Genomic DNA, 26,531 nt, shown 5'->3' with positions numbered 1-26,531 from the left:
AATCACTGTGGTAACGCCACAGCAGCACAGGCTCTTCAGTCTCCGCTCCCTTCCTTCATGCTGTTTTTTTCTTCTGGTCTAATGATCCTTTCTTTCATTTAAATATAACACGGACGGGTTTGCTCCTTTTGCACTGCACTCAAAATAAGTGCCATTCGACTCATTGTTCAGCATCAGTGCCACAATATTGTATATCACCGTATCACATTGCAGCTGAAAATGTAATTCATTAGTAAGTTAGTTTCATATGTCAGAAACCAAAACCAAATAGTTTCAACTTATTTTTCTTTAAACATGTGTAAACATTTTTTTAAGGCTCCAGTGTTATAGAAATACTTTCTTCTTAAAAGAAAACTAGCTGAATAAATTCCCAGCTTATGTCAGTAATATCGACATTTTTTGAAATGTTCTCTTTCTTGTTGTTTTGCGTCTCTTTGTTGTCATATTTTCCTGGTCATTGTGCTTCCCTGAGTCTCTTTGCGGTTATTTTCCATGACTTCAGTTCATCATTTGTCTTTTTGTGGTTGTTTTACGCATTATAGTATTGCTGTACGTGTCTCCGCTCGTTTTGCATTTTTATTTAATCTCTTTGCATCTCCTCACAGTCATTATGTGTCTGTGGACATTTCGCATCTCCTTGTGGTTCTCTTCGTGTCTCTTTGCGTTGATTCTTTCGGTGGCATTTTTCAGATGATGCCTCGGGGCCTAACACCTTGGGCCTCTATACCTGCTGGCTCTGTTCAGTAATCCATCCATGGAAACAATAGATGGACACAGAGAGAAGAAAAGAGAATCAGAGAAAATAGATACGGTCCATTTATAGAAACTGAAAAGTGGCAAAAAGAAGCAGGGGAGTGTGGAACATGGCTGATCGGCCCTATGCTGTTACCACGGTGACTAATGGGATACCAAAGTTCTCATCATTGTATAGCATGATGAGCGTGGGTGACGCAGTGAGTGTGTGAAAATATAAAGATAAGAGTGTGTGTTTAAAGGACAGAGTACTTGTTTAGACGGAGAGGAAAACTGGTTGGTGAGTGATTGTGACGTGGAGAAGTGAAGTGTGTGCGTATCGACAGGTGTTCTGTGTGTGTTCACTCCAGTCGTCAGAGATATAAGAGAGAGATCAGGAGGGATTAATGCCGCTTCCAATTATTATTTTTGTGTTTTTTTCCTCTCCCCGTTTTCTCCCTCCATCCTCCTCCTCCCATGAGCAAATGGCCTCTGTCCCTTTCCCTCCCTCTCTCTTTCCTCTAAGCTCTCAGTGACAAGGTTTTTTTTCTTTCGCCTTTTTATTAAGATTGCTGTTATTTGTCTGACAAGAGAGAGGGCAATACCGAGGGAGGGACGAAGAGAGGATTGGATGAAAGGCAGAGAGACAGACAGAGAAAGGGGTTTTGACAGAGACGGAGATATGTGAGTTACAGGAGAAGGTAGAATGAGAGATTTTGTGTAAACACAAAGACGGATTGCAGGAAAGCGAGAGAGCACCGGGAGGCGAGGAGGAGGACTGGAAATGGGGGAGAAATGGGTGAGGACGAGCGGAAAGAACGGGGAAGGGAAGCAAGAGAAACTTGCATCATCCATCTAAAACAAGCCCGGGGGGACGAGCGGGATGTGATGTGATGATAAACTCTTCAACCTCGCAGACTCGCTCGTGATTTCTTTTGCCTCATGTTGCAGCCTCTGTCACATGTAACTGGAGTCCTGTGCAGTTTGGTCTCCACATCGGTGTCCATTTTAAGTTTTAGTAAAACCTGCTGATGGACAGTGCGTTGTATTGGTTAACTCGCCTTTCAAAGGCTTTGATTGGACGGTTAAATAACTACACTGCTTTCAATTGTGCTCATCCTTAACATGCAGCTCCAGAGACAATTAAAGGAACCCAGGGGAGTTTGTGACCACTAGTCGTGCTGTGGAGCAATGATTTTATGAGGTTCGGCAATGTACCAGCAAATGCAGGGGTGAAGAAGAATGTCAGCAAGCAGGCATGGGACGTAAACCATACACAACTTAAAATATTAAAAACAGAGGACCGGATTGCACAGATCATGTTTAAGTCTTCAAGAAACACAGACAATGCATTTTATTCAAAACACACACGTTTCCTCACTTGTCCCACTCATGTATGCATGCACACTTCTGCTAGTGGCTAAAATCAGCCCTATTTATGCACTCCTCCTCAGATAAGTCCAACAAATGAATTTCCACCTCCACAGATCTCTGATTTTCACATACACATGCAAACCACACACACACACACACACACACACAAAAACACACACACGCACACACACACACACGCACACACACACGCACACACACACACACACACACACACACACACACACACACATAGCCGGCCTCCTCGTATCATGCTTCATCTTCTCTTGTTTTTATGTCACAGCCCATTAAAACCCTTTTAACCCCATTTAGCTGATGTCCTCGCCCACACAAACTTTCACATGTTCATGCAGCATGCCGATGACGGGACGGAAAGAGGGAAAAGTGAGAACTTTGGCTGCAGGCCCACAGCCTCATACAGTTTTATTTGATAGAAGAACACAGAACGGTAATCTGAAAGGGTTAGATTTCCGAATAAAAGATTACAAAACTGAATTAAATTAGACATAAAGGGCAATGCAGGGAGTTGAGAAGTTTTATTGCTTCAGGCAGGAAAACATTAACCCAGACTGACTCGGTATCCTGCGGTGGCATTTGTGTGCTGCAATTGAAGAAGCAGACTCTTCTGAGGACAAAGAACAGCAAGACTCCTTTATTCTCTTCTCATGAACTTCACTTAACCTTCTACTTATTCTTTAAATTATTCGAAGGCAGATGAATTATCTTCCGTGCAGCCAGGTGACAAAAACAAAAAAAGGTTTTCAAAGAAGTGTTTGTGGATGAAGAGAGCAAAAAGAAAGTGTAGGAATAACATTTCTGTGCACCATATGACAACATATCTACAATATACATGCAGTGTAGTAGTGTAGTGCTATGTGTGTGTTCTGCCAATGTCGATTGTTTTGTGTTTAGTCAGTCAAATGCATTCACCTCATGGCGGTGTGTGAGCGAGTGTGTTTGTCCTCCGAGGTGATGGATGAGCTTGGTTTGAGATCAATGTTGAGCGCAGTCCTGTAGGGAGAAACATTGAGTGCCCATCAGAGTACTTACCACACACACGCACGCACACACACTTGTTTGTTGCTTTTGATAATTTTTGGGGAAATTCCGTCTCCAACTTTGATTTGGAATATTATGTGTGTGTTTTAAATGAAAAGACAACTGTTGCACTGTTTAGTTTTTTTTTTTTTTTTAACTTTTAAGACATACATAACTATTATCAGGCTTTTCTCCCAGAACGAAAGGAGAGCAGGTGCATCAGTGTGCTCTGAGCTCCAGCGTGATGCGTTTGCAATCGCTGTAAATCTGTGCGTTGCTCTTTTTGAAGCTATACATATTTAGACCTGTCTCAAATGTCTGACTCTTGCAAGGCAATCGGATTCATGTACAATATCTCACAGTAAAGATGTGGCGAATGTGGTGGACATCTGACTGCAGAGGGCATTCCCCATCCTCTTCCCCATCCTCTTCCCCATCTTCTTCCCCTTCCTCTTCAAACCTGTGCGCAAGCGCACACGCTTCCAAAACTGAAAGCTTCCAGATAAATGTGAAGCGCTCATATACGTGCGGAGGGGACAGACAGGCTGCATCCCTGATGCATCTCGTTCCACTGGGTTGCGCTTGCCGTCAACTTAAATAATCTGCATTGTGCAGCGAAACATGTGCAGCACTTCGCAGCACTCTCTTAACATGCTTGGACAGCTGTATCCAAGGCCCAGTGGGGCGCGTTTGCTATCGCCCTTAAATCTGCCTAATTACGCATCTCATCAGCTCTTCAGCCGCTCGATAGCTGTAATCCCAGAGCCACACACACTCATGCGCTGCCTCTCTTTCTCCACCTCTTTCGTTATCTCTGTACATCTCCTCCCTGCTTTTCTTGGGTTTGATCTCAACGCTTTCATTTCTTTTTCTCACTACCTTTTTTATCCCCCTCTCCATTCCCCACTCTCTGTTGCGTCATCCTTCTCTCTTCCTCTCTCCTCTAATCTTGTCCTTCCCAAGTAACCAAGCTTTGTGTACCACAGGCAGCCAATGCCACTGCTCCCCCCTCCCGCTATAACTGCTACCCCCTGGGTTTGCCTCACTGGCTCATTGCCTCCCAGTTCCACTTCCACTTCCACCACCAAGCCCCCCTCCCCCTTCCAGCCTGAAGCCTCCACGGCTACAGCCAAAGCTCATGCACGCATGCACATTCACACGCACGTGCACACACACACACACACACACACACACACACACACACACAAAACCGTGCACACGCTCACACCCAGCAAAGTGTCACACACAGCTCAACACCAGTAAAGTTGCAGGGAACAGTCTGCACACACACACACACACACACACACACACACACACACACACACACACACACACACACACACACACACACACACAGAAGAGATATGACCAAGATCAGTCACGCTGGCTTCATCTTGGTCCCCTTCACTCTCTGTGGAGGAGAGATAATAACTTTGGTTCGAGATGGAGGGAAAGAGGGACGGAGAGCTGGATAGCGGAGCGAGGAATAGGAGGAGTCATAGAGGGATAAAGAGACGGACGGGTGAGAAGATAGAGGGACGCAATGGGGACAGGGAAGATGGAGGGGAGATTGGGATGAGAGGGAAAGAGCCAATGCAAAGTTCCGGATTCATTTTGTTTTAAATGAAGATGAAGAGACTGCTCGTCTGATCTCCTCCCGCTCACTTCACCGTCGAAGGGCCCCAACTGCAAAGTCCTGGTTTTACTCACAAACATCGACCAGGTTCTCAAGCATTTTAGTATGAAATATAGCGAAAACCAAACATTTTCTCGTCTTATTGTATGTACAATTTGTGCTTTTAAGAGATCATCTAAATGCACTCTAACTCCCATTCATTGGGGAATGAAGCTCCACATGGCAACCTGGTGTTGACCTTCCCACAATTCAAGGCCCAAATGTCGCTCAGAGTAGCAACTGAGAGTTTAGTACCTACAAAAGTCTGGTCTTCAGAGAGTATATAAATCCAGATTAAACCACTATTGCGTCGCAGTTACATAAACATGTCTTCAGCTGGAGGGCACAGAGATATAAAAACAAAACACTACCTACGTCTTTGTAGCTCACACTTCACTCAGGGAGTCACAGGTGATTCGCACTAAAAACAGTGATTTTGATTCAGTTATTCTCAATACGAGGTCACGTGTCTTGTTATGGCTGTGCTAGCAGTGAGAAAGGACGGCTGCATGGAGAAAAAGACGAAAAAGCGGGCCGGGCTAATACAAGGCGGAATGCTAACAGAGCCCACGAAGATGAGATGAATCAAATGTCATTTAACGCTGAGAAATTAGCCTTCTTCTGCACCGTGTGTGTGTGCGTGTGTGTGTGTGTGTGTGTGTGTGTGTGTGTGTGTGTGTGTGATAGAGAGAGAGAGAGAAAAAGAGAGAGAGAGAGGTGATTCATGATGCCAAAGGAGGCAGAGCAGCAAAACACAGCTGATGTGATATGAAACAACAACCACGGTCAATGCTCTTACTGCTTTCAATAAACGAATCAGGGGAAAGCTTGTGTGTATGTGTGTGTGTGTGTGTGTGTGTGTGTGTGTGTGTGTGTGTGTGTGTGTGTGTGTGTGTGTGTGTGTGTGTGTGTGTAAACAATTTGCTTTACAGTAGGTGTGAATATGTGTGTTCTCTGCCTTCATTTCATCCTCCAGGCCCTTTGGTACATGGTATAATTCACATTTTCCAAATTTGCTTTTGATATGGACATTGTTGTTCCGGTTTATTCAGCCACTGCTTCTCCAGGCAGATGATTTATTTCGGTCAGTACTGTTTATTGTTGTGGTGTCCTTTTTTTTTGTATTGCTTTATGATAAGAGATTTTCATTATTTCTCAGTCTTGCTGCCTAATGCCCAGGGCGGTAAAGTTCTAATCCTTAAGATTTCAGCCCTGGTTGATTTGGCGACACCTGTTATGACTCGGGGTAACTGCAACTCTGTTTAAAACGGAAGAGCATAAGAAGAACAAACACACCACTCCCCACAATATTAAAGAATGACTGTTTTCTTGTGATTAGTTAGATGCCTTAAATGTGATAAAGCATCATCTATGTTTGAATGTTGTGTACGTTTCTTTTGTGCGTATGTGTGATGGAAGAGCTTTCCACAAGTTCACTGAATTCACAGAAAATGCAGATTTGCTAAAAGAGCTTGACCTATGTGAAATGACACAATCACCTCCTGAAGCAGGTCTAGTGTGTCACTTTGAGTGCGTTGTTTAATAAAATCACTAAGCGGAGGCGGAGCCATACGTTGTAAAATTTTAAAAACCAGGCACACATCAGTGAATTTAATGAGATTCTCTCAACTTAAGATATGGTGTTTGATTAGAATATTGCAGGGATGGTGACTTTCTGTGTTTTTAGAGCCTGTTTATGGAGAATATTGAGAGGTTTTATTGTTGTTCTGCTGGCTCGTGTCCATCTGGTTATTAGCAGTAACTTGCAGCCCACATGGCGTTATGAGAGAGACACAGTAATGCTGGAATGCATGTTTTTCTGTGTCACAGTAATTGGTATCCAGTGCATCAACGACTGACTCTACTACTACTCATTGCCACTAACAATGAAAACTACTACATAGAGAGGTCATTTACAGAATGTTAATATATGTATATGGTACTGCTGAAAAAACGCTGGCCATAACTGAACATCTTCAGACATGGAGACATCCTGCATAAGTATCTTCTCTCCATCTTTCTCATTATCTTCCCCTTGTTTCATCAATGTCTTTCAGCCTTTCGCCGATCTGAGGTCGTTGTAAACATACATCATCAAATCCTCAAATGATCTGCACACTGTGAACACCTGTTGGCTCTTGATTGAAAGCAGAACATGTTCACACTGGATTGTACGTTGTGTCATCGTTTGGGTTTTTGAAACTAAGACAAGATTTAATCTGCTGTCCATATTTTTGGGGGCATAACTTCAAACCATTGCGATGTGTTACAGTAAATTCTGAAGTCGCTGAAACCAAACATCAAAGTGTACGAAGCACACTTTGATGTTTGGTTCCTGAGAGTGTATAGATTAATAAAATCAATTTGTTCAAGTTAAAAAAGTCCCACTTAATTTTATGACAATGACTCATTGTAGCACCTTCTGCATACTTCCTATGAATCAATTTATTTTTCCAGCAAAGCTGGCACTTTTTCAGGTGATATTCTGCAACTTTCCTTTTTTGTATTGATTTGCTCTTTCAGCCATGCAGCCTTGCACATTTATATTAAAGGCCAGCAATAAAGTCTGAAAATGAAAGACCGTCCTGACTCGGCTCAAGAAAGGAGAATAGCATTTTTTGAGCAAAAATGCATCTACGAAAATGAAAAACACGTGACACAAAACTGAGCTTTTAAATCTGAACCGGCTGCACGTTAAACCACAGCATTTTATTTGCCACTTTGCATTATGCATATTAGCAGTCATCCGCTCATCTAATTACTTAAGTGTTTAAGTTAAATTCTATTAAAAAAAAAAGTTGTACACCTCCCTTTCCATTAGCAACCTGTAATCTCTGTAATGTACAAATCATGGACTAAAAATGGACCCGATTTGTTTACGGATGAGGACGACATGATGAGGTTGAAAGGAGAGGAGCTGCGAAGGAGAGTGCGAGCAGCAGCATGGCATATGGAGAGGTGCTTGAGACGTGAAGTGGTGTGTGTGTGTGTGTGTGTGTGTGTGTGTGTGTGTGTGTGTGTGTGTGTGTGTGTGTGTAGGCGGAAAGAGAGACCGAGGACGGCAGGACATTAACTTACGCAGATACACAGAAAGGAGTTGAGAGAGGCTGAGAGGGAGGTGAAGATGGACAAGATGGGAAAGAGTGAGGGGGAAGAGAAGAGGAGATTCAGTCAAGCAGGTAAAAGGCAAAGACAGAAGGGAAAGAAGGCTGAGTGATACTGATGAATTAAGTCTGGAGAAAAAAAGAGAGAGCGCCGAGTCAGTTCGGGGGCGTTGTGAGCACCATCAAGTTGAGTTTGTACAGTGGAGTGATGATGGGCCTCAACTCAACCTATGGCAGTTGAGTTATATCGTGTGTAATGTCGGCGTATGAAGAAGAATGCATGGAATACTTTAGACAATATCGCTGGTTTTCTTTTGAACTTTGTGAGTCTGTCAACAATTTAGGAGAGCCATGCTCTCTCATCGCAACACCTGCATTATTACACAATCACTCTTAAGATGAACTCTTACAGCAATCTATGATACAGGAGGGAAGTCAAATGACAAAAAGGGAAGACAGAAGAAATAAACGGGGGGTGGGGGTGGGGGGGGGGGGAGTGGAAGCGGGAGTGGAAGCAGCGACAGGGGATGGCCGGCGGAGGAGAGAAGCGAGTCGAGTATTGAAGTGACGGGTTGTTGTCAGAGCAGCGAGACCCTGGAAGATAGATGAAGACAGGGTCAGCAACTCCCCGTTAAAGTCACCACAGATGACTAACTGTTGTTGTTGTGTGTGTGTGAAGACGGGGTCAGCAATTTTTTGACTAACTGTGAGTGTGGAGTATATGTATTTGTGTGTGTATGAGAACAAGGTCAGCAACTTCAACACTTCATGGCTGACACGCTTTGTGTTTGTATGTTTCACTTCCTCTCTGTGTATCCCTCTGATTTGACCCAGCAGTTCAAACGGTTGCTCATCCTTTTTTTTTTGGGAGGGGGGTGTTCTGTTTTCACTCACAGCATATTAACTGCGGCCCGAGCCACTCTGCTTCCTCTCGTCATGGCAAACGTTTTCCTGCCGCCTCTTGTTCTCAGTTCGGTTAATAATCACACACACTGTCCATCAGCTTGAAATCAGCAGCAGCGCGCGACGTTCGCAGCACATGTGCACTTGTGTCTCGTGTGTGAAGATTCGCACATGAAAGACTTTGAATCAAGGCGACTAGCTCCGCGAGGGAAATTTAATTTTCCCAACCTCGTTATTATGCTGCAGCTTAGGAAAAATAACATGTTCATATTAATACTCACATGAGAGAAGGCCCTGGGGTAAAAGTCATCAAAGTTTGAACATTTTGCCCTTCACAGTGCACTCACAGCCAAAGATTTATGAGCAGTAGCAGAGGGAGTGGGGAACTTTTTGCCCTGAACGCAACCTCTCAAGCAGCACTCCCTAAATTGCTTTAAGATTGAAAGCGTTCCCAAATTGAATTGATTTTTTTGACCACTTACAACAAGCTGTAAACACCATAATAACACCTTATGACCTTATAAAGTTGTTTCAACAAAGCTGTTGGCAAACAGTGTCCAGCGGATATTGTGCTCGGTTAGTGACCATATCTACACTACCTTTCCCAGTGCATTGTGGGATACTTTTATTCCACTTTATAGAGTTTAATAGTTCTCACTATACATTCATACACTACAACATGGCAAACTCCCTGCATAGTCGATACATACTTAGTGGAATTAGAGTGGATATATAGGGATGAGAGATGTATATCACAAAGTCTAAATTTAAAAAAAGCTTATAGTTCTAAAGTCCACATTTTAAATATAGTACTGTGTGTCTTTTTTCTTCTTCATCTTGGCTTCTAAGGAGCTTAGGCTACATCTACATCAGCTTTTTATAGACTTTATTAATTTAACTTTATTACAGATGCTGGCTACATATGCATTGTCATTTTGACATTTTTTTATTAGCCTTGTTTTTATGCCCTCTAATGACCTTTCATTATTGCTTTTATTGCTTATTCTATCTGTTCGTAATACGCCTCAAAGCACTTTGCAAACACCATTGAGTTCTATTAAAAATGAAGAATTTCTTTTTTTTAAATCACATTAAATACAAGGTTTTGCTCAAAGGCCCTTAAGACACTTTCCTCACCCTGTGCTATTAACTTCACTTCAACCACTTTCTATATGCATTCATTAAAGGCACTTGAGTTGATTTAAAAGCAGCAGAAGGTGTTTTTATTGTAAATTCAATGAAACCAACTTCATCAGCGAGTTCACTCAGCGGTGGGAATGAAAGGTTGAATAACGACTCTCTCTTTTCTCTGTCTATCTCAAGGATTTGGACATCACTCAGATCTGCCCCGTCAGGAGAAGTCAGTAGAGTCCAGTGAAGGCCCGACTGCCTCAGCGGAAATGGCTCCAGCAGCCGTGTCCGTGCATCCATCCTCTCTCCCCTCCCGCCTCTCCTCGCCCCTCCTCCTCTTCCTCCTCTCTGCCTTCCTCCTCCTGTCGTGTCCTGGATCGGTACACGCAGGTTCAGCTGAGAAAAACTGTTCAGCGAGTGGAGACCCCTGTCAGATAGGTGAGTTGGTCTTATCTGTAAGAAAACTGCAGTCTGATGCATGTGAGAAGCTATTAACATGAATACATGTGAAAGGTGTCTTACCTTATTAACTTGTACAGAAAGTGCAGGTTATTGAAAGGGTTAAATAGGGAAAAGACGAGTTTCCCATGTACCAGCCATGTAAGCTGCTGATGTCACCAGCCGGTGTTACAGATGAACATAATGATGGATCAGGAAAGTTCACCAGTTGGGCATCACTGGTGAACTTTACTGATCCATCATTATGTCCATCATTATGTTCAGCTGTAACAATGCATCTCAACAAAACCAAACACAACATGGCCTACTTGAAAGGGACATTCATTACCATCTTTCTTCCACTTTTAAATTGGCTCATTTACAGTATTTCATTTAAAAAGTGTCTTTTTCAACAATGAAATTCCCTCCTTTTGCACAAAACAATAGTAAAGCATGAAATTCATGCCCAATTTAATGCCTATGTTATAATGGGGGCAGTGGATGCATTAAATTATAGGGCTTGTCTTCTGTAATGCATTTATAATTAGGCGTTAGTACCCTGCAGATTTCAAAGCCAAGTCTCCATTGTCTTGGTTGGTGACTTTCCTTCCATAATGTATATATCAGATTTTACAGCTAAAAATAGACCAACGAGCACTAAATCACTTATCAGTCTAAGCTCTACAAGAAAGCATTCCTGTGGTACCTTGAATCCACAGCGCAGCTTTATTTCATAGTTTATTGTATATTTCTCACATGGTTCCAGTATATTTGTAGAAGGACTCCTTAATTTCTAAAATAGCCTATAAATAACCTTCTCACATATTGCAGTATATTTTGCCAGCTCATTCTGTGCGACCTGTCCAAAGGCTCTGCAAATAGCAGGAAAGAGATTTATTTGCCAGGTGTTAATGCATATTCAAAGGTGAACAATGTCAACTGAATATTCATAAGGCACCCACACAAGGAACACCGTACAAAGGTGACGGTGTTTCATTGCCTCCTGAGCAAGTGGCGAGTTAGCAGCAGATTCTGCCAATTTACTGCCCTGAAACTAGAGCGCATTGATTCATTTCAATACTTTATATGAAGACAAATGGGACCAGATGGAAAGTCTGCCACTTATTATAATCCTTAATCAGGTTGTACAGCCACTGATCTTTTTACAAAATTCCCACAACGACAGACTGTGAATTATTAGAGAGGGAGGGATCATTTAGGTGAGCACACCAAATATCTCTGGTGATCCTTTGCTGCAAAATTCATTAAAAACTCAGTTTGATTTGATTATCTTTTTTTCCTTCTACATTTCAGGAGTGGTACTGCCCATATGGAACCCTCAGAACCCTTCTGTCGGCGACAAAGTGGCAAGGGCCATTGTTTACTTCGTAGCACTGATCTATATGTTCCTGGGCATGAGCATAATAGCGGACCGATTCATGTCTTCTATTGAGGTAGGCAAGAGAGGAACACACTTATTTTACAGTTGAGATGTCCCATTATTTCTCCTCATGACTTCATAGCGAATTAATACAGTTCTATATCATGTCAGCTATCCCCTGTCATTATTAGTTTGTAGAAACACAATAGATATAATTTAATATGACTCATGTTTGACAGCTCTGTGACTCTTGGTTAAATACTTAAATTGCTTATTCCTTGCTTTTCCCTCATCACTTTTCTCTCCTTTCATTTTGGTGCATCACTGACTCTTCTTTTCTTTTCCCTCTGTTTTTCTCTTTCCGTTAATTTCATGTTGGTGGCTTTTCTACTCTTCTTTCCTTTCCTTGGTTTTTGTTGCTTTTCTTTTTGCCTTAACTGTCTATTCCATTTGGCTTTTGATGCATATAATCCTCTTCTTCCTTTCCTTTCCTCTCCTCTCCTCTCCTCTTGTCTCGTCTCCTCTTGTCTCCTCTCCTCTGCAGGTCATTACCTCCCAGGAGAAGGAAATCACTATCAAGAGGCCTAATGGTGAGACCACCACCGCCACGGTCAGGATCTGGAATGAGACCGTTTCTAATCTCACTTTAATGGCCTTGGGTTCTAGTGCTCCAGAGATTCTGCTGTCTGTTATTGAGGTGAGCACAATATGAGCCAGATGGTTGGACTACACATTAGATGAACCGATACAGAATGTATTGGGAACAAAGTAATCTGATTTTCTCCTCACCTGTAGGTGTGTGGTCACGGTTTTGAGGCTGGCTCTCTGGGTCCCAGCACCATCGTGGGCAGTGCTGCCTTCAACATGTTTGTAATCATCGCCCTGTGTGTCTACGTGGTTCCTGATGGAGAGACGCGCAAAATTAAACACCTTCGGGTGTTTTTCGTCACAGCAGCCTGGAGTATCTTCGCCTACATCTGGCTTTACCTGATTCTGAGTGTCTTCTCCCCTGGACAGGTGGAGGTGAGAATAGACAGAAATGAAAGCTGTTAAGAGAGAAAGGTTTGGGGGGGAAATGAGAAAGTTTGGTCGGTAGGTGTTAACTCGGTCTCTTCTCTCCTCTAGGTATGGGAGGCTGTGCTGACCTTCCTCTTCTTTCCGCTCTGCGTGGTCCAAGCCTGGGTGGCCGACCGCCGCCTCCTCTTCTACAAGTATGTCCGCAAGCGCTACCGCGCTGACAAGCACCGCGGTATCATCATTGAGACCGAGGGAGGGCCAGACGGAGAAGCGGGTATGGCTGGAGGAGCACTGGGCCCGGGCGGGTTCACCAAGATGGACATGCTGGAGCTGGACGGACAGATGGCGTTGAACTCTCACGGCGGGATCGATGGAGGGATAACAGAGGACGGAGCAGCGAAAGACGAGCAGGACGAGGCCAGACGGGACATGGCGAGGACGCTTAAGGATCTGAAGCAAAGGCACCCGGATAAAGACATGGAGCAGCTGATTGAGATGGCAAATTATCAGGTTAGAAGGAGTGTGCTAATATGTGCATGTCTCTTGATTTGGGCTATATATTTTAAATGCATCGTTAGACATTTTGGGAAATATGTTTATTGTTTGTTTTCTGTCAAGAGTTGTTGAGCTTGTCGATACCACTAAGTTTGAAGTTAGAACTAGGCGTCAATTAGCTTAGCTTAGCATAAAGACTGGAAGCAAGGGGAAACAGCTAGCCTGTCTGTCCAATGTTCAAAGCTGAGTCATTAACATGTCTGTGTGCAAACAGAAACCTTGTGGTTTTTATAGAAAGTTTATGAAACTGTGTGGTTTTACAGCAAGTTGCATGCTAACAAACTGCAGCAGGCACAGGGACTTCTTGGAGTTGCCATTTTACACCAAACAATGACCAGTGTTCTCACTCTAAAGCTACACAATATCTGTTTGTTTGCTCTATGAAATATAAAAATGTGTTCATAACTAAGCTTCAGAGGTGCTAGCAGATATATTTTTTGGAGAGAGCCAAGCTAACTGTTTCCCCAGTGCTTCCAGTTTTTATGCAAAGCAAAGCTAAATGCTTTCTGGATCTCTATACTTCTGTCAATCTTCTTTTGTACCAAAATGTCAAGCTAGACATATTCACCCATTACATTTCAGTCAAGAGTTTGATCAATCCTGACTGTTTGAATGTTTTGTCCACCTACAGGAATATGATTGGATGTTACTCGTTAGCTGCTAATAATTATTAAGGCCCTTCCAACTAGATCTCCACTCCATCTTGCCGTTTTTCCATCTTTACTCAATTGCTGAGTTTAAGATCTTTTTACATCGAGCAATAAATTGAAACATAAAGTCATGCATCACATTTCATATGCGACTCCTCTGAGAGGGACTTTGTGTTGGAGATGACGCTGTGACACATTCAGTTGTGAACAAGGTGTTTAGGCGAAAGCACACGGCTGTTATACAGAAAACATTTCAAAATGTTCCACGGCAACTTCTGTGCGGTATCACAAATTACATAACTGCCTTAGATTATTTATTATAGAACATGGAAACATAATTATGTGTACACAGCAAATATAAACAAAGTTATGAGGAAGTTAATTAACTAGTAGGCTAAGCATCAGATACCAACACAGGCTCTCTCACGCACATAAACATAGAAGTTACAAGATCAGTTTTCCAGGACGCTCCTCATTTTATGTTGTGTGCTGATGAAACCACTAGTGGGCAGAAAGGATGGTGCCAGTTGGTTTGATTGACAGCACTGTAACGTGCAACCCCTCTGACATCCAGGTGATTTTTTGCCCGGTAAGTTGTGTGAACATTAGATATGTTAGCGTAAAGGTTCATTCTTGGACTTGGAAGCCGTAGCTTGATGAAAAAATTTGTAACACAAGGTCCACTTGTTCTTTTTGAGTTTATAGCCACATCACTGAGTTCATGCGTTGAGGAAGATTGTGAGTCAAACGCTTGAAAAGAAAAGCCACCAAGGGGACCTTGAGTTAAGATTTTTGGGGGAATTTAGATTTCCAATTTGTCAATTCAATTTATATTTATTAGCCATTAAAATGTATTGTTTTGTCCTTAATTTAACTTCTGGTTAAATTTGACATTAGTTTAGTGTTGTTGTTAATGTGTGCCGCAGGGATTAATCGACGAGTCGGTTAATCTGTTCCCAACCCTGGCAAAAAGAAAGGAGCTGCCAATAGATGACTGTCTCACACACACACCTCTTTGTTGCAAGTTCTACTCACAATTGCTTACATGTTTTTTTTTTCCCGCAATACTAATCATCAAACTAACACATTTAGAATTCCATTTGTTTTCCTTTGGTTTCCTCCTTCATTGCTGGACTAGAAGCTGCCCAGGTTTCTGCTGGTCTCCCTTTCTCTGCTTTCTCCTCTTCCTTCCCTTGCCTCCTCGCTGGAAATCATTTTTTGGTTTTGGTCATTGTTCTTTTGGTGTTGAGGGAAGGAAGTTTGGCAGGCACCCCAGGGTGCGCTGGGCAACTTCCAGATGTTTGATTGCATACGAGCCTCCCTCCCCCTGCGGCTTCTCCTTCAGCCTTGTGCTGTAAATAGAAATGGCAGCTGCCTTGGAAATGTATATCAACCAAATGGATTAACGATTTTTTTGAACAAATTATATTAAATAAGATAGTAGTTCCCCGTAGTGGAATTGAATTTGTTTAGCAACACCAGATCAAGTTTTTAACTAAACTAACAACTGCTGCAAAGAGATTCAGATGTTTTACAGATTCTGGAGTAAAACTGCTGCCTTGCTTTGCCTGAATACAAAATATACTGCAGTGTTCCCAGCTATGAAGCCGCATTTAATCTAATGGTCTCAAAACTACAGTAGCTAATGTGTTAATGTCCTATTTGTTGGATCGTTAAGATCCTAAATTGCTATTCAACCATTCATTTTCATTGGAATCAGCGGCTTATTGATGAGGCTCTTAAGTTGCAAGCCTGCAACTGCAGGCTGTTCATTTCAGAGCTTCATAATTCAGGAAACTGGAGGGCTACAATGTCAAATCTGTCCTTCCTCCCATTTATTTTGGGTGACCTGGCAATGTCTTTGTCAAAAAGCACATACAAACCTCAGGCATCTAGCCTATTGAAGTGTTCTCAAGTAACTCAGTGAATCTGTCAACCTTTGACCTTTAACTTTCCTTTAGGGACCTAAGAAAGATTTCCCGAGAGAGATTCACTGCTTCACGTTTAAATTGCGTCTGTCAGTTTAAAAGTAGAAACTTTTGCAAAAGAAACCCTGATGATGTTAACTACATTACATCACTTTGTTGATTGATTGGTTTTGTTAATCAGGTCCTGATGCAGCAGCAGAAGAGCCGAGCGTTCTACCGTATCCAGGCAACCAGGATGATGATCGGAGCCGGCAACATCCTCAAGAAGCATGCTGCCGACCAGGCTCGCAAGGTGGGTCAAACATAATCTCCACTCATCACCTTTATTCAAAATTAGGAAACGGCGACCTTACTTTATTATTTTTTCCCAGGTGGTGAGCAGTCATGAAATCCAGGCACCGGAGGACGACCCTCACACCATCCGGATGGAGTTTGAACCCGCTTTGTACCAGTGCTTTGAAAACTGTGGCTCCCTGAAACTGACTGTTGCCAGACACGGAGGAGACTCTGGAGTGACTGTCAAGGTATGTGTGGCATTAATAAAAGACATGGAGTTCAGAAGAATAGGAATCAAGCTGTGGATTAAAAAAACTGTGTGTTTGTGTGTATGTGTGTGAGGGAGGGAGCGCAGCCAAAAGACTCCAAGACAGAGGAAAGCCAACAGCTTGGAAAACACAAAAATCTACTCTGAACTGATTTCACTCACATATTTGGCAGTTTTCCGAGTCTTGATCTGATCTTAATCATAGCATGTTGTCACCTCTAGAGAGCTTCCTTGTTCTCTTCTTTGGTCAGAAGCTGGTGCAGCTATAGAAGTGGGTGATAAAGGAGAGCTGGGAGAGAAAATACTACACACTTTATTCTCCAGATTTTTAGATTTCAGCTCAAAACATATCCTCTGACAAAGGTTGATTGATTCCGGGCTTCGTGCTGGCCTCAAACTCTGATTAAGAGCTTTTCTTTAAAGTCTCCCACAGGGAATCTGTCAGTAAAATGGTACCTGATCTGCTCGCTAATACTTCAGGGGCTTCGCTTGACTGTGGTCCCTCCTGAACTTCTCCATATATACAGATGAAACTATGATGCAACATCAGTGCTGTCCTTATGGCATGGCCTCAGTCTGCCGTCTCCTGAGAGCCGATGTTGTTAAGTGAAGTGGCCTATTCAGCCCACACAGGCTTTCTCAATGAGGCTACTTGTGGCTGATGGCGCACTTGTTGAAACGGTCAAAAGTTCCAAGAATATATTCTTCAAAAACACTTCACAAGGTACAATGTAAGTCGTGTTGAATATACAAGAAAAGTCCAACGAAATCTACAATATCCTTTATCCTCTTAAAAGGTTTAGAATAGTTAGTGTATGGCAAGATAGGGCCACAAACACATTTTTTAATGTCTATATCAAGAAAACATTTTCCTACACAGTTCTTAAAGCCAAGCTATATCCTTGGCTGACTGACTATTCATGTATAAATAACATTTTAGGCAATTTAGTTTGTGACACAAATAACTTTGCAAATTATTTGTGTTTTTACAAACACATCACCATTATTTCTTATTTTTAGATTTCAAACATCTGAAAAATAGGAATCCTCAGTACACAGCCGTTCCAGCATTATCAGCGTGTGCAATGGGAACATAAAAAAAAGGTTTAGCACTTTGTCACTCAATTCATACACAATTCATTAAGAGAAACATAAAATAAAATGAGAAAAATAGAGCAGTGCCAAGAGGAAGACTACAAAAGCATTTCCAACAGTGAGCCACTGATTCGGCTTTTTCCAACAGACCTCCTTAGATTAGTAGTCTGCATCTTTACCATATTCACATAATGATAATACACAAGGAGGGCAAATGTTTAAGGCGTCGTCCACGATCGAGAGGGTTAATAAACGGGGCAGATGGAGAGAATGGAGCGGAAACAGGCAAAGTTTTGTTGTACTATCTTCAAAGTCTTTATTATCATGCTGTCTCTGACCAGAGGGCCCAGTTTAATGAAGCAGTTCATCTTGTTTTCTCTCACCCTCTGTTCACATCTCCCCAAATGCCTCTCCTCCATTTCTTTGCCGTCCTCCTCGATCGCTCTCTTCTTCTCTGTCCTCTGTGTCCTCCCTCTCCCTTTTGTGTTTATCGGCCCTTTTTCGTATCATTTCACTTCTGTTTCATGTTCTGACGGCTCTTTTCCAACTCCCCTCACCCTCGTCTCACCCCGCCTCCCGTCTCTCCGTGTTCTCATCTCCCCCAGGTGGATTATCGCACAGAGGACGGTACAGCAAACGCAGGTTCAGATTATGAGTTTGCGGAGGGGACGCTGCTGTTTAAACCAGGAGAGACCCTCAAAGGTAAAAATACAATAATACTTTATGGCATATTTAAGAAAAACACATCCCGGAGACTTAGGTTTAAATAGCAGAGGTCATCTGCAGCACTTTATGCAACCCTTTCCACTGGCTTTGACCAAAATATTTTGACCAAAAGTTTATTAATCGAATAATTACTAAAATCAACACCGTCTTTTACCAGAGATCACAGTCGGAGTGATTGACGACGACATCTTCGAGGAGGATGAATATTTCTACGTCCACCTCAGCAACCCTCGAGTGGTTGGTTATCCCGAGATTGGCACCGCCCCGCTGGATGCCAGCGCCACCCCCAAAGCTGTGCTGGGTGAAAACCACACATCAACAGTGACCATCTACGATGACGATCACGCAGGTGACAGCGGCATCTCTGTAACCTAACAGGAGTTAGGAACTACGAACACTAAATACTTTGTCTCTACATGTTGTACTTAACCAATAGAACACCAAACTATTTTTAAGCCCTTTCCTTGAAAATTGCATACACAAACTAAAAAGAAAGAGAAAGAAAGAAGAAAGTTTCTTTATTAATCTTCTTGGGGAAATTCTTCTCTGCATTTGACCCATCCTTGGTTAAGAATGTATCCTTGGTTGAAAAGGGTGCATCTCTGCAACCACTAGGGCTATTTGAATAATCTTGGTTTTATAATAAAAGGCTACACATGTGGGATGTTGTTTAGATGTGTAAGTATCAGTCTATATGTTACTGCTTAAGAGTAAATGAAGATGAGAAACAGAAAAAAAGGAAAAGGTTTCAGGTACACTTAGACAAAAGGCACTTTCAGGATGATTATTTGTTTGAAATGATGCAGCTGTAAGGTCATTGAACATTCTCACTGCAAAGGTTGACTTTGATAAAGTGAAGCAGAACAAAGTTAGAGAGGGTTAAGTACAAAAACAATTTAGGCGAGGTCTCCAAATTTTGCATTGGGGCACATCTGTGACAGGAATTTTTTCATCTACCAATCCATATATTTCACTTCTATATTACTTATGGTGCTCAATAGATCTAAATACAGTCGTTCATAGAACAAGCTATGATTTACAGTTTTATATAACATTCGCTCAGTCTGACCCCCTCGGAGGAGATTAGTCTTTAAAAGGTTTTAAAGCCAAACTGACATTTTCACGTCCTACTCACTTTCTTTCTGAGGAACATTTAATGGTGATTTTCTTTCTTCGTATTTAACCTCTTGTGCAAGATTGTAGATGAAAAACGGACAATGAAGTATCTGCACACAATCTGCTTAATGTGGAATCACGTAGGTCTATTGCTTTGCTGCATAGTCCCCGGATATCTTCAAAAAGGTATCACAAAGAGTTCCAGTCTCTCACTCGGTACTGGAGTTTGTTAACATCCAAAGAGAATTAAAGTGGGAGTGGGTGGTAATCTATTCCCCATTACACTATATATATATGGTGCACATTGGAGAGCAAGCTCATGAGTGAGAGCGTAGGTGTTTATCAACCTCATCTTTCATGTCTTGCTGCTGTTTCTCCCCTGTGAAACAACGTACTTTCTTTCTTTCTTTCGCAGGCATCTTTACTTTTGAGACCGCCAGTCAGAAAGTGAGTGAGAGCGTGGGTGTGATGGAGTTGAAAGTTCTCAGGACTTCGGGGGCCCGAGGCCTGGTCGCCGTCCCTTACCGAACCGTGGACGCCAGCGCCAGAGCAGGGGAGGACTACGAGATGGTCGCTGGCAAGCTGGAATTTCAGAACGACGAAACCATGTAAGTACAGACATTTTGTCAATATTGTTATTTAACCAAATCATACGTTCTCATCTCTAATAGGGGGACTTGACAAATGGCCCAATATCTAAAAGAAACATCCAGAATAATCCTTTTATTCTTCAAGAAATATGTTTTTGTTGCATTAAAAGGTGACAATGACATCATTCTGGAATGCCAATGACACATTGCTCTTTCTCGGTTTCCTCTCCGTGTGGTCGACCCCCGTTCAGAAATGGCTGTTTAGGTTAATTGAGTGTTAAACATGCATTCATAGTATAAACAGCTCTAGAAGGCAGATAACAGCGTGATAATGCCACTCTTCAAGGTAGGCAACTGCATTAAAATGCTTCCTCACACATGCACGCACATACACACACATACAGAATTGCTCCTGTGTCCTTGGGCCCCTGCATTTTTAATATGCTGACGTGAGCTGTGTTAAATTGACCAATACATAAAGCAGTTGGGAATGCAGTTTCCTCAGCGCCTCCTGGGGCCTATGTAGCAAGTGTGTGTGTGTGTGTGTGTGTGTGTGTGTGTGTGTGTGTGTGTGTGTGTGTGTGTGTGTGTGTGTGTGTGTGTGTGTGGTTTTGTTCTTGTATCTGTACGGGGACCATTTTGAAGAACAAGGACTTTCCGCTGGTTGCCGCTTCCTCAAGGTGCTGTTTGATTGACAGGGTTGGACTAAGGTCAGGGTTAGGCTTGAACAGCATAAATGCCTAAGTGTTATGACATGGGGATTGTCGACGTAGTTATGTCAATAAGTACCCTCACTCACTCAAGTGTAATGATGCAAATGTGTGTGTGGTCCAGGGGGCTAACATTTTGGCAAGACCGCTCAAAAGCTGTTCATCTGTGACCTGGAAACTATTTTAGTTTTTTGACTTCAGATTAAGGACATTCATTTATCTTAATATAATTGTGTAGGGTTTGTATTGCCTTTACTGCAGCTAGAGAAAGACAGGACGTGGGGACATTGAGGGGACGACAGAGGGCCACAAGTCAGACTTGAACCTGTGCCACCGTAAACGCCTACATGGGGCACACGCTCTACCGGATGAGCCCTAAGTCGCCCCTTGGGTGAAGACATATTAGTCTTCAAAGAGCTGTTTGAGCTTTAATACTTTGGCTTTCAAGGTTAGGATTAGAATTACATGTAGGTCATGGTTAAGGGCTGTTAGACATGTACTGTGGTTGTGATCAGGGCTTTGGTGCTATGGGAGTGAATAATGTCAACGAGGGTCCTCACAAGTATAGGTGTACACACGCGTGTGTGTGTGTGTCTGTCTGCGTGCGTGTGTGTGTGTGTGTGTGTGTGTGTGTTTGCATGTGTACCAAAACAGATTTAAAAATGAACAAGAGGCTCGCCATCTGACACCAGCCGGCTTCTGCGTATGAGCATAACTACAAGGGCAGAGTGTGTTTGTGTGTGTGCGTGTGCTTCTGTGAGATGATGTACCATCAATGACGCAACCACTGCTTACAAAGCTCTGGAGCAAGTGGGCTATGAGGGTAGGAAGGGGAGAGAGGAGTAAGGGAGAGATAAAGAGGGCCAGGGGAGAGATGGAGGGATAAGAGAGATAGACTTCATGTCCTCTGTTGCTGGTGTGTCAGTACAGAAACCACAGAGATGATGCTCGTGGAGTTAAGATACAGTTGGTGTATTTGCTACAAGAGGATTAGAGAGATCAGTGGGTGAAGTATTATTTCGTTTTTTTTACCCCAGAGAGATTGTAACTTTGTGGGTCAAGACTAAACAATAAGCAACAATAAGCATCTTCCTGTGTGGATTAACTGTGCAAGGTTTATATTCACAAAGCATATAATCACACTGTAAGTCTAAATAGGTCAAAGTTTAATGTTTTTATTTGAACACATCCACGTTTTACCAGCAGTACTAATCAATTTCTCTTGTTGCAACATATTTATAACACTTCTTGTGCATATGTAAAACAATACTAAAATGACCAATACGCAATTTGTGTAGTATAGTATAGTGTATATAAAATAGTATAGTAATTTGTGCTTTTTTTTCATTATGTATATTTGTTTTTAATGAAAAGTCCCTTTATATTAAATATGATTGAGCCTTGTCAGCAGTAATAATGTCAGAGAATATTTGGCATTCTAGTTGCGTGTCTTGCTCTTTTTCAAGGCTTTTTGAGAAAATGTACCAACAGAGCGGAAAAAAAGAGAGAGAAAAGACTCGTGCAAACAGGATGCATTCCCTCATCATATCCCTCCCCGTCTTTATTTTTTCATGTCTTTTCTTGCTGCTACCCTCTCTGTGGGTTTTCTCTCCTCTTTTCAACATTGTGCCTTTGAGCCGCTTGTCAGAAATGTCCCACTAATGTAAACCTGCTTTTATCTGCTGCACTCGTTTGTGTCTTTCTTCACTCCATCTGCCCTTACTCTCTCGTTCCTGTCTTTGCCTTATGAAATATCTGCTCTTGATTGACCTTGTATTTGCTCTGTATCATTCTTTCTTTCTTTTTTTCATCTCTTGTTCCCGTGTCTGTGAGACCTTCTTCACTGTCTCTCCCTCCAGCCCCCATATTCTGTCGAATATATTTTTAGATTTTCTTCCACGCTGGATGAGTTTTATCACACCCTCTTCTGCTCCCCCCTTTCCTCCCTTCTTCACATTCTCCTCTACCAACATCTCATGTCTCTCCTCTCTTCCCTTTCACCCACTCCTGTTCACCCTCCATTCCTCTTCATTTGCATCTTCCTCCCTTCCGCCTCTCATCGTTTTTATTCACACTGTCAGACTTTCCTTCCACTTTTCTCCTCCCTGTGTAAGCTTACCCCTTGTTCTACGTGACCCGACACCCTTGTCTCGCTCCACTGACTCCTTCTCACCTCTTCTCACCTCTTTTCTTCTCTCCGCCGCCTTTATTTTATCCTTCTCCTCATCCTCGCCATCCATCCATCGCTGTCTACCCCTTTAGTCAGAAAAAAGGGACTGGCTGCCAAGGCAATTTCGCTGAACCACAACCCAGACATAATTCACCCTCCACACCTCCCTCCAGTCTCTTGTCCCTCTTACACTGTGTCTCCTTTCAAGCTGCGTAATAGTTTTGTTTACCCATTTCTGTTTTCTGCATTTGAGCAACCCTAACATTAATCCGTCACTTTTCGTGTTTTTCCTGTCAGCTTTCTGAAAAGTTGGAGAAAAGATTTGGTAAAAGTCAGTAGATGGATCATAGGAGGAGGGGTCGTGGCAAGTCAGGTGCTGCTTAAAATTCGGAGGGTAAATCCAAAAGGCATTGGAGCTGAACTGACAAGAGGAGAAGATAGGAAAGAACACCAAGAAGGAAGATAAGGAGAAGGAGAAGGGGGCTTGAGCTCAATTTCATGAGCTCTAATTTATACAATTTAATGTGATTCCAAAAAGAAAATTCCCTTTTCTCCTGCATCCCTATATCCTGCCTGATTGGTACTGCATGACATAACTGAATATCTCATCCTGTTGAATTATTGGATATATAGGAGATGGACTTGTGACTAAAAGTCAGGATATTTCCTTCTTTGCTGCATTGACTCTGAAGATTATTTTTTTAACACTCTTTTCGATTTCAAAGGGTAAATTCCCAGCTTCTCGCCAATCAAGAGGCCACACTGTCATCCAAATCATTGAGGAAATAGCATTGATGGATAAGGCATGAATAGCAGAGAAAATGTGTTTTCATATGCTGTCATGGAGGGAAAAGAGAAAAAAACGCAGAGTGAAAGATGGAAGGAGGAGAAAAGGAAGAGGGATGTCTTCGTTTCATGACTTAATAATGAACCAAGGACAGAAGTGATGGGCAAAGGAACTAAAAGAATGATGTGAATATGTAAGCGTGTTAATGTCAGAATATTCTCTCACTTGTGTGGAACTCAGATTATGCACACGCAGGAACGAATGAATTCTCTCGATTCCCCCGATGCTTCTTTTATTTATCCCTGTCTGGTTCACCAATAATCTCTGTTTCTCATACTCTATCTGTCTGCGGCTCTCTCTGGCTTGTTCTTTTTGTTAATAGGGCGTGTGTGTGAGAAGTCAAATGCAAAGTTAACTGTGTATGTGTATGTGTGTGTATGTGTGTGAGAGATATGCTCAGCAGGACTAGTTTATTCTTAGCCTTCCTCTGAGCTGCAACCGAGCACAGAGTCACAGCCAAGACCCAGACAACTGTGTGTGTGTGTGTGTGTGTGTGTGTGTGTGTGTGTGTGTGTGTGTGTGTGTGTGTGTGTGTGTGTGTGTGTGTGTGTGTGTTTGGGGTCGTCTCCTCTGGCTGCTCATTATAAATTTCAAACAGGTGTCGCCACCACACTGTGCCGACGCCTGTTCAATTACTGCTTTGCCCTTTGTGTGTATGCGTTGCGTGTGTGTGCGCGTGCACTCACTTTACGGAGCAAACCACCTCCAACAATTTTTGAGGCCAAAAACTTTGCACTGTGTCACCTTGCAAACAAAGCTAAATTAAACGTTACTATGTTCCTGAAGAATGCCCTTCGGGAAACATCTTTCATACTTTCACACTCCACTGTCAGCAATTGAACGTTCCCCGAGCCCCGCCCCCTTTAGCTACCGCTGCTTCACCTGTCGAGCTTCACCCGGTCATTGCAGCGCAGAAAAAAAAAATGGCCATCTCAATTTACATTTCACGTGTCAGATTTCACGTGCCGAGGTATGTTGGCTAAGTTACGATTGGACAATTGCGATTCTGGGGAGGGTTTTAAGCCAATGAGTGATTTGGAGAAATGTCATCATGCATCATAGATGACAACGCAATTCAACTGCCAGCCTTCTACTCATCACTTACAGGAGACAGAATCTGTTATTGTTCTTTCCAATGGGATCATAGAACCCCCTGAAGTGCATTAGCCGAATTAGCACTTAACAATATTGAGTTTTACAGTTACCCCAGCATCCTGCCACGCTGTGTTATGTGTTAATGAAGCCCGAGCGCAACTTCTTAGTGTTTTCGACGAAGCTGTCAGAAGAGCTGTGATCATTTTTTTAGCTGCTGGTGAAGGAAGAAGTCAGCTTGTAAGTTTAAAACAACGCCTTCTCCCTTTGGCGAGATGCTTCTTGGAAATAAGAGAAATACAAAGGAAGTGAGAGTGTGAGCTTGTGTCTGTTTGTGTGAGTGAGTATGGGTGGGTGGGTGTTTGCTTGTGTCACAGCGCTTGTAACGTGTTTGATTTTTGCAACCTGTTTCTCCGTCTGTCACCAAAGCAGGGTGACTAACCTAAAGCTGTTCCCAAAATAAAACATCCTTTGAACTCCAAATCCCCGAGAGCTGTGCGCTGGAAATGTGCGTCTAGGGGGTGTGTGTGTGTGTGTATGTGTGTGCATTGAAGTGTGTGTCCTTTCTGCCCAAATTCATAAGGACGCACTTGTGTTAAGTGTTTGCGCTTGCTGCTGCAGCTCCATGTGGGTATCTGTGTGTGCGTGTGTGTGTGTGAACAGTTTCCTCACAGTCATGTTTGTTGCTCGTTTAGCGAGTCTCATATTATCCCCTTCTTATATCCCCATACACGGGCATACACACACACACACACACACACACACACACACACACACACACACACACACACAGACACACACACACTTTAGCATTCTTCAGATGATCAGCGTGTCTGCACATTGTGCCCTTCCTGCTTATCATCTCTGCACTAAATAAACTCGTTATCACCACATTGGGATTAAACTGGGTTCAGACATCCATTTGGATTTTATTTCTCAATGTCATCGTGTCACAAAGTCAAAGCATGTTTTTGTCTGCCAGACATAACTGAGCAGACACTAGAATAAACAGTTTTAACCAATCACATGACGCCATAAACATGTTGGGACAAGGTGCTTTGGATGCTGCTTCGCATGACTCCCACATCGCACGTTCATGCGGTCAAACCCAGCATGCAGTGCGTTTTTTTAGTATGCATACTGTTTCTTGCTGGCACTATTTATGCAGCAGAGTGGATGATAGAAAGCATCCAGCCTAAACCCCTTTAACACGGAACAAAACAGCCTTTGGTAATAAATCCTGTTGTTGTTTGATGTGCTCTGATGTGTTTTTATTTGCACAGATAGCTGGACAGATATGATTGTAACATATTTAGCAACGCTAGCAGCAATGTAAACGGGTCGGTCAACCACTATTAGATGGATTGTCATGAAATGAATGTCCCGCGGAGGATGAATCCTAATGACAATGGACATTTCCTCATTTATTTAGATATGCAGATCTTCAATGGAGTGTTCATTTTATAATCCTTTTGCCACCCAGACCTGTAATACATTGCCAATTTAGTTTAGTTTGACATTAAACGACATAACGTATTATTATTATAATTACTGATTCATCTAATTTGGCACTTAGGTTCAATTTCCAGATTTCTTTAACTATCTTAGACATCAATTCCTCCTTTTTATCAATCACATGAAACATTCCATCTATTCCTCTATTAAGCCTATCACTACAATGCTATGCAGTCCACACT

At 42.5% G+C, this 26,531-nt stretch overlaps 1 protein-coding gene across 1 annotated transcript in view; it reads left to right on the top strand.

Annotated features, from left to right (window-relative positions):
- The window catches only part of slc8a4b (solute carrier family 8 member 4b), a 79,591-nt gene that overhangs the window by 27,162 nt on the left and 25,898 nt on the right, over positions 1 to 26,531 (top strand). The window contains exons 2-11 of the mRNA XM_068587614.1: positions 10,168 to 10,413; positions 11,728 to 11,867; positions 12,339 to 12,491; positions 12,590 to 12,817; positions 12,920 to 13,321; positions 16,126 to 16,236; positions 16,316 to 16,468; positions 18,189 to 18,285; positions 18,467 to 18,658; positions 19,841 to 20,033. Coding sequence (XP_068443715.1) covers positions 10,168 to 10,413; positions 11,728 to 11,867; positions 12,339 to 12,491; positions 12,590 to 12,817; positions 12,920 to 13,321; positions 16,126 to 16,236; positions 16,316 to 16,468; positions 18,189 to 18,285; positions 18,467 to 18,658; positions 19,841 to 20,033 — 1,915 coding nt within the window. The remainder of the gene's footprint in view (positions 1 to 10,167; positions 10,414 to 11,727; positions 11,868 to 12,338; positions 12,492 to 12,589; positions 12,818 to 12,919; positions 13,322 to 16,125; positions 16,237 to 16,315; positions 16,469 to 18,188; positions 18,286 to 18,466; positions 18,659 to 19,840; positions 20,034 to 26,531) is intronic.

The sequence above is a fragment of the Clinocottus analis genome, unplaced genomic scaffold, assembly GCF_023055335.1.
Source record: "Clinocottus analis isolate CAN_PGR_092001 unplaced genomic scaffold, fCliAna1.0.p SCAF_21, whole genome shotgun sequence".
NCBI lineage: Eukaryota > Metazoa > Chordata > Actinopteri > Perciformes > Cottidae > Clinocottus > Clinocottus analis.
This window is presented reverse-complemented; position numbering and strand designations above follow the sequence as displayed.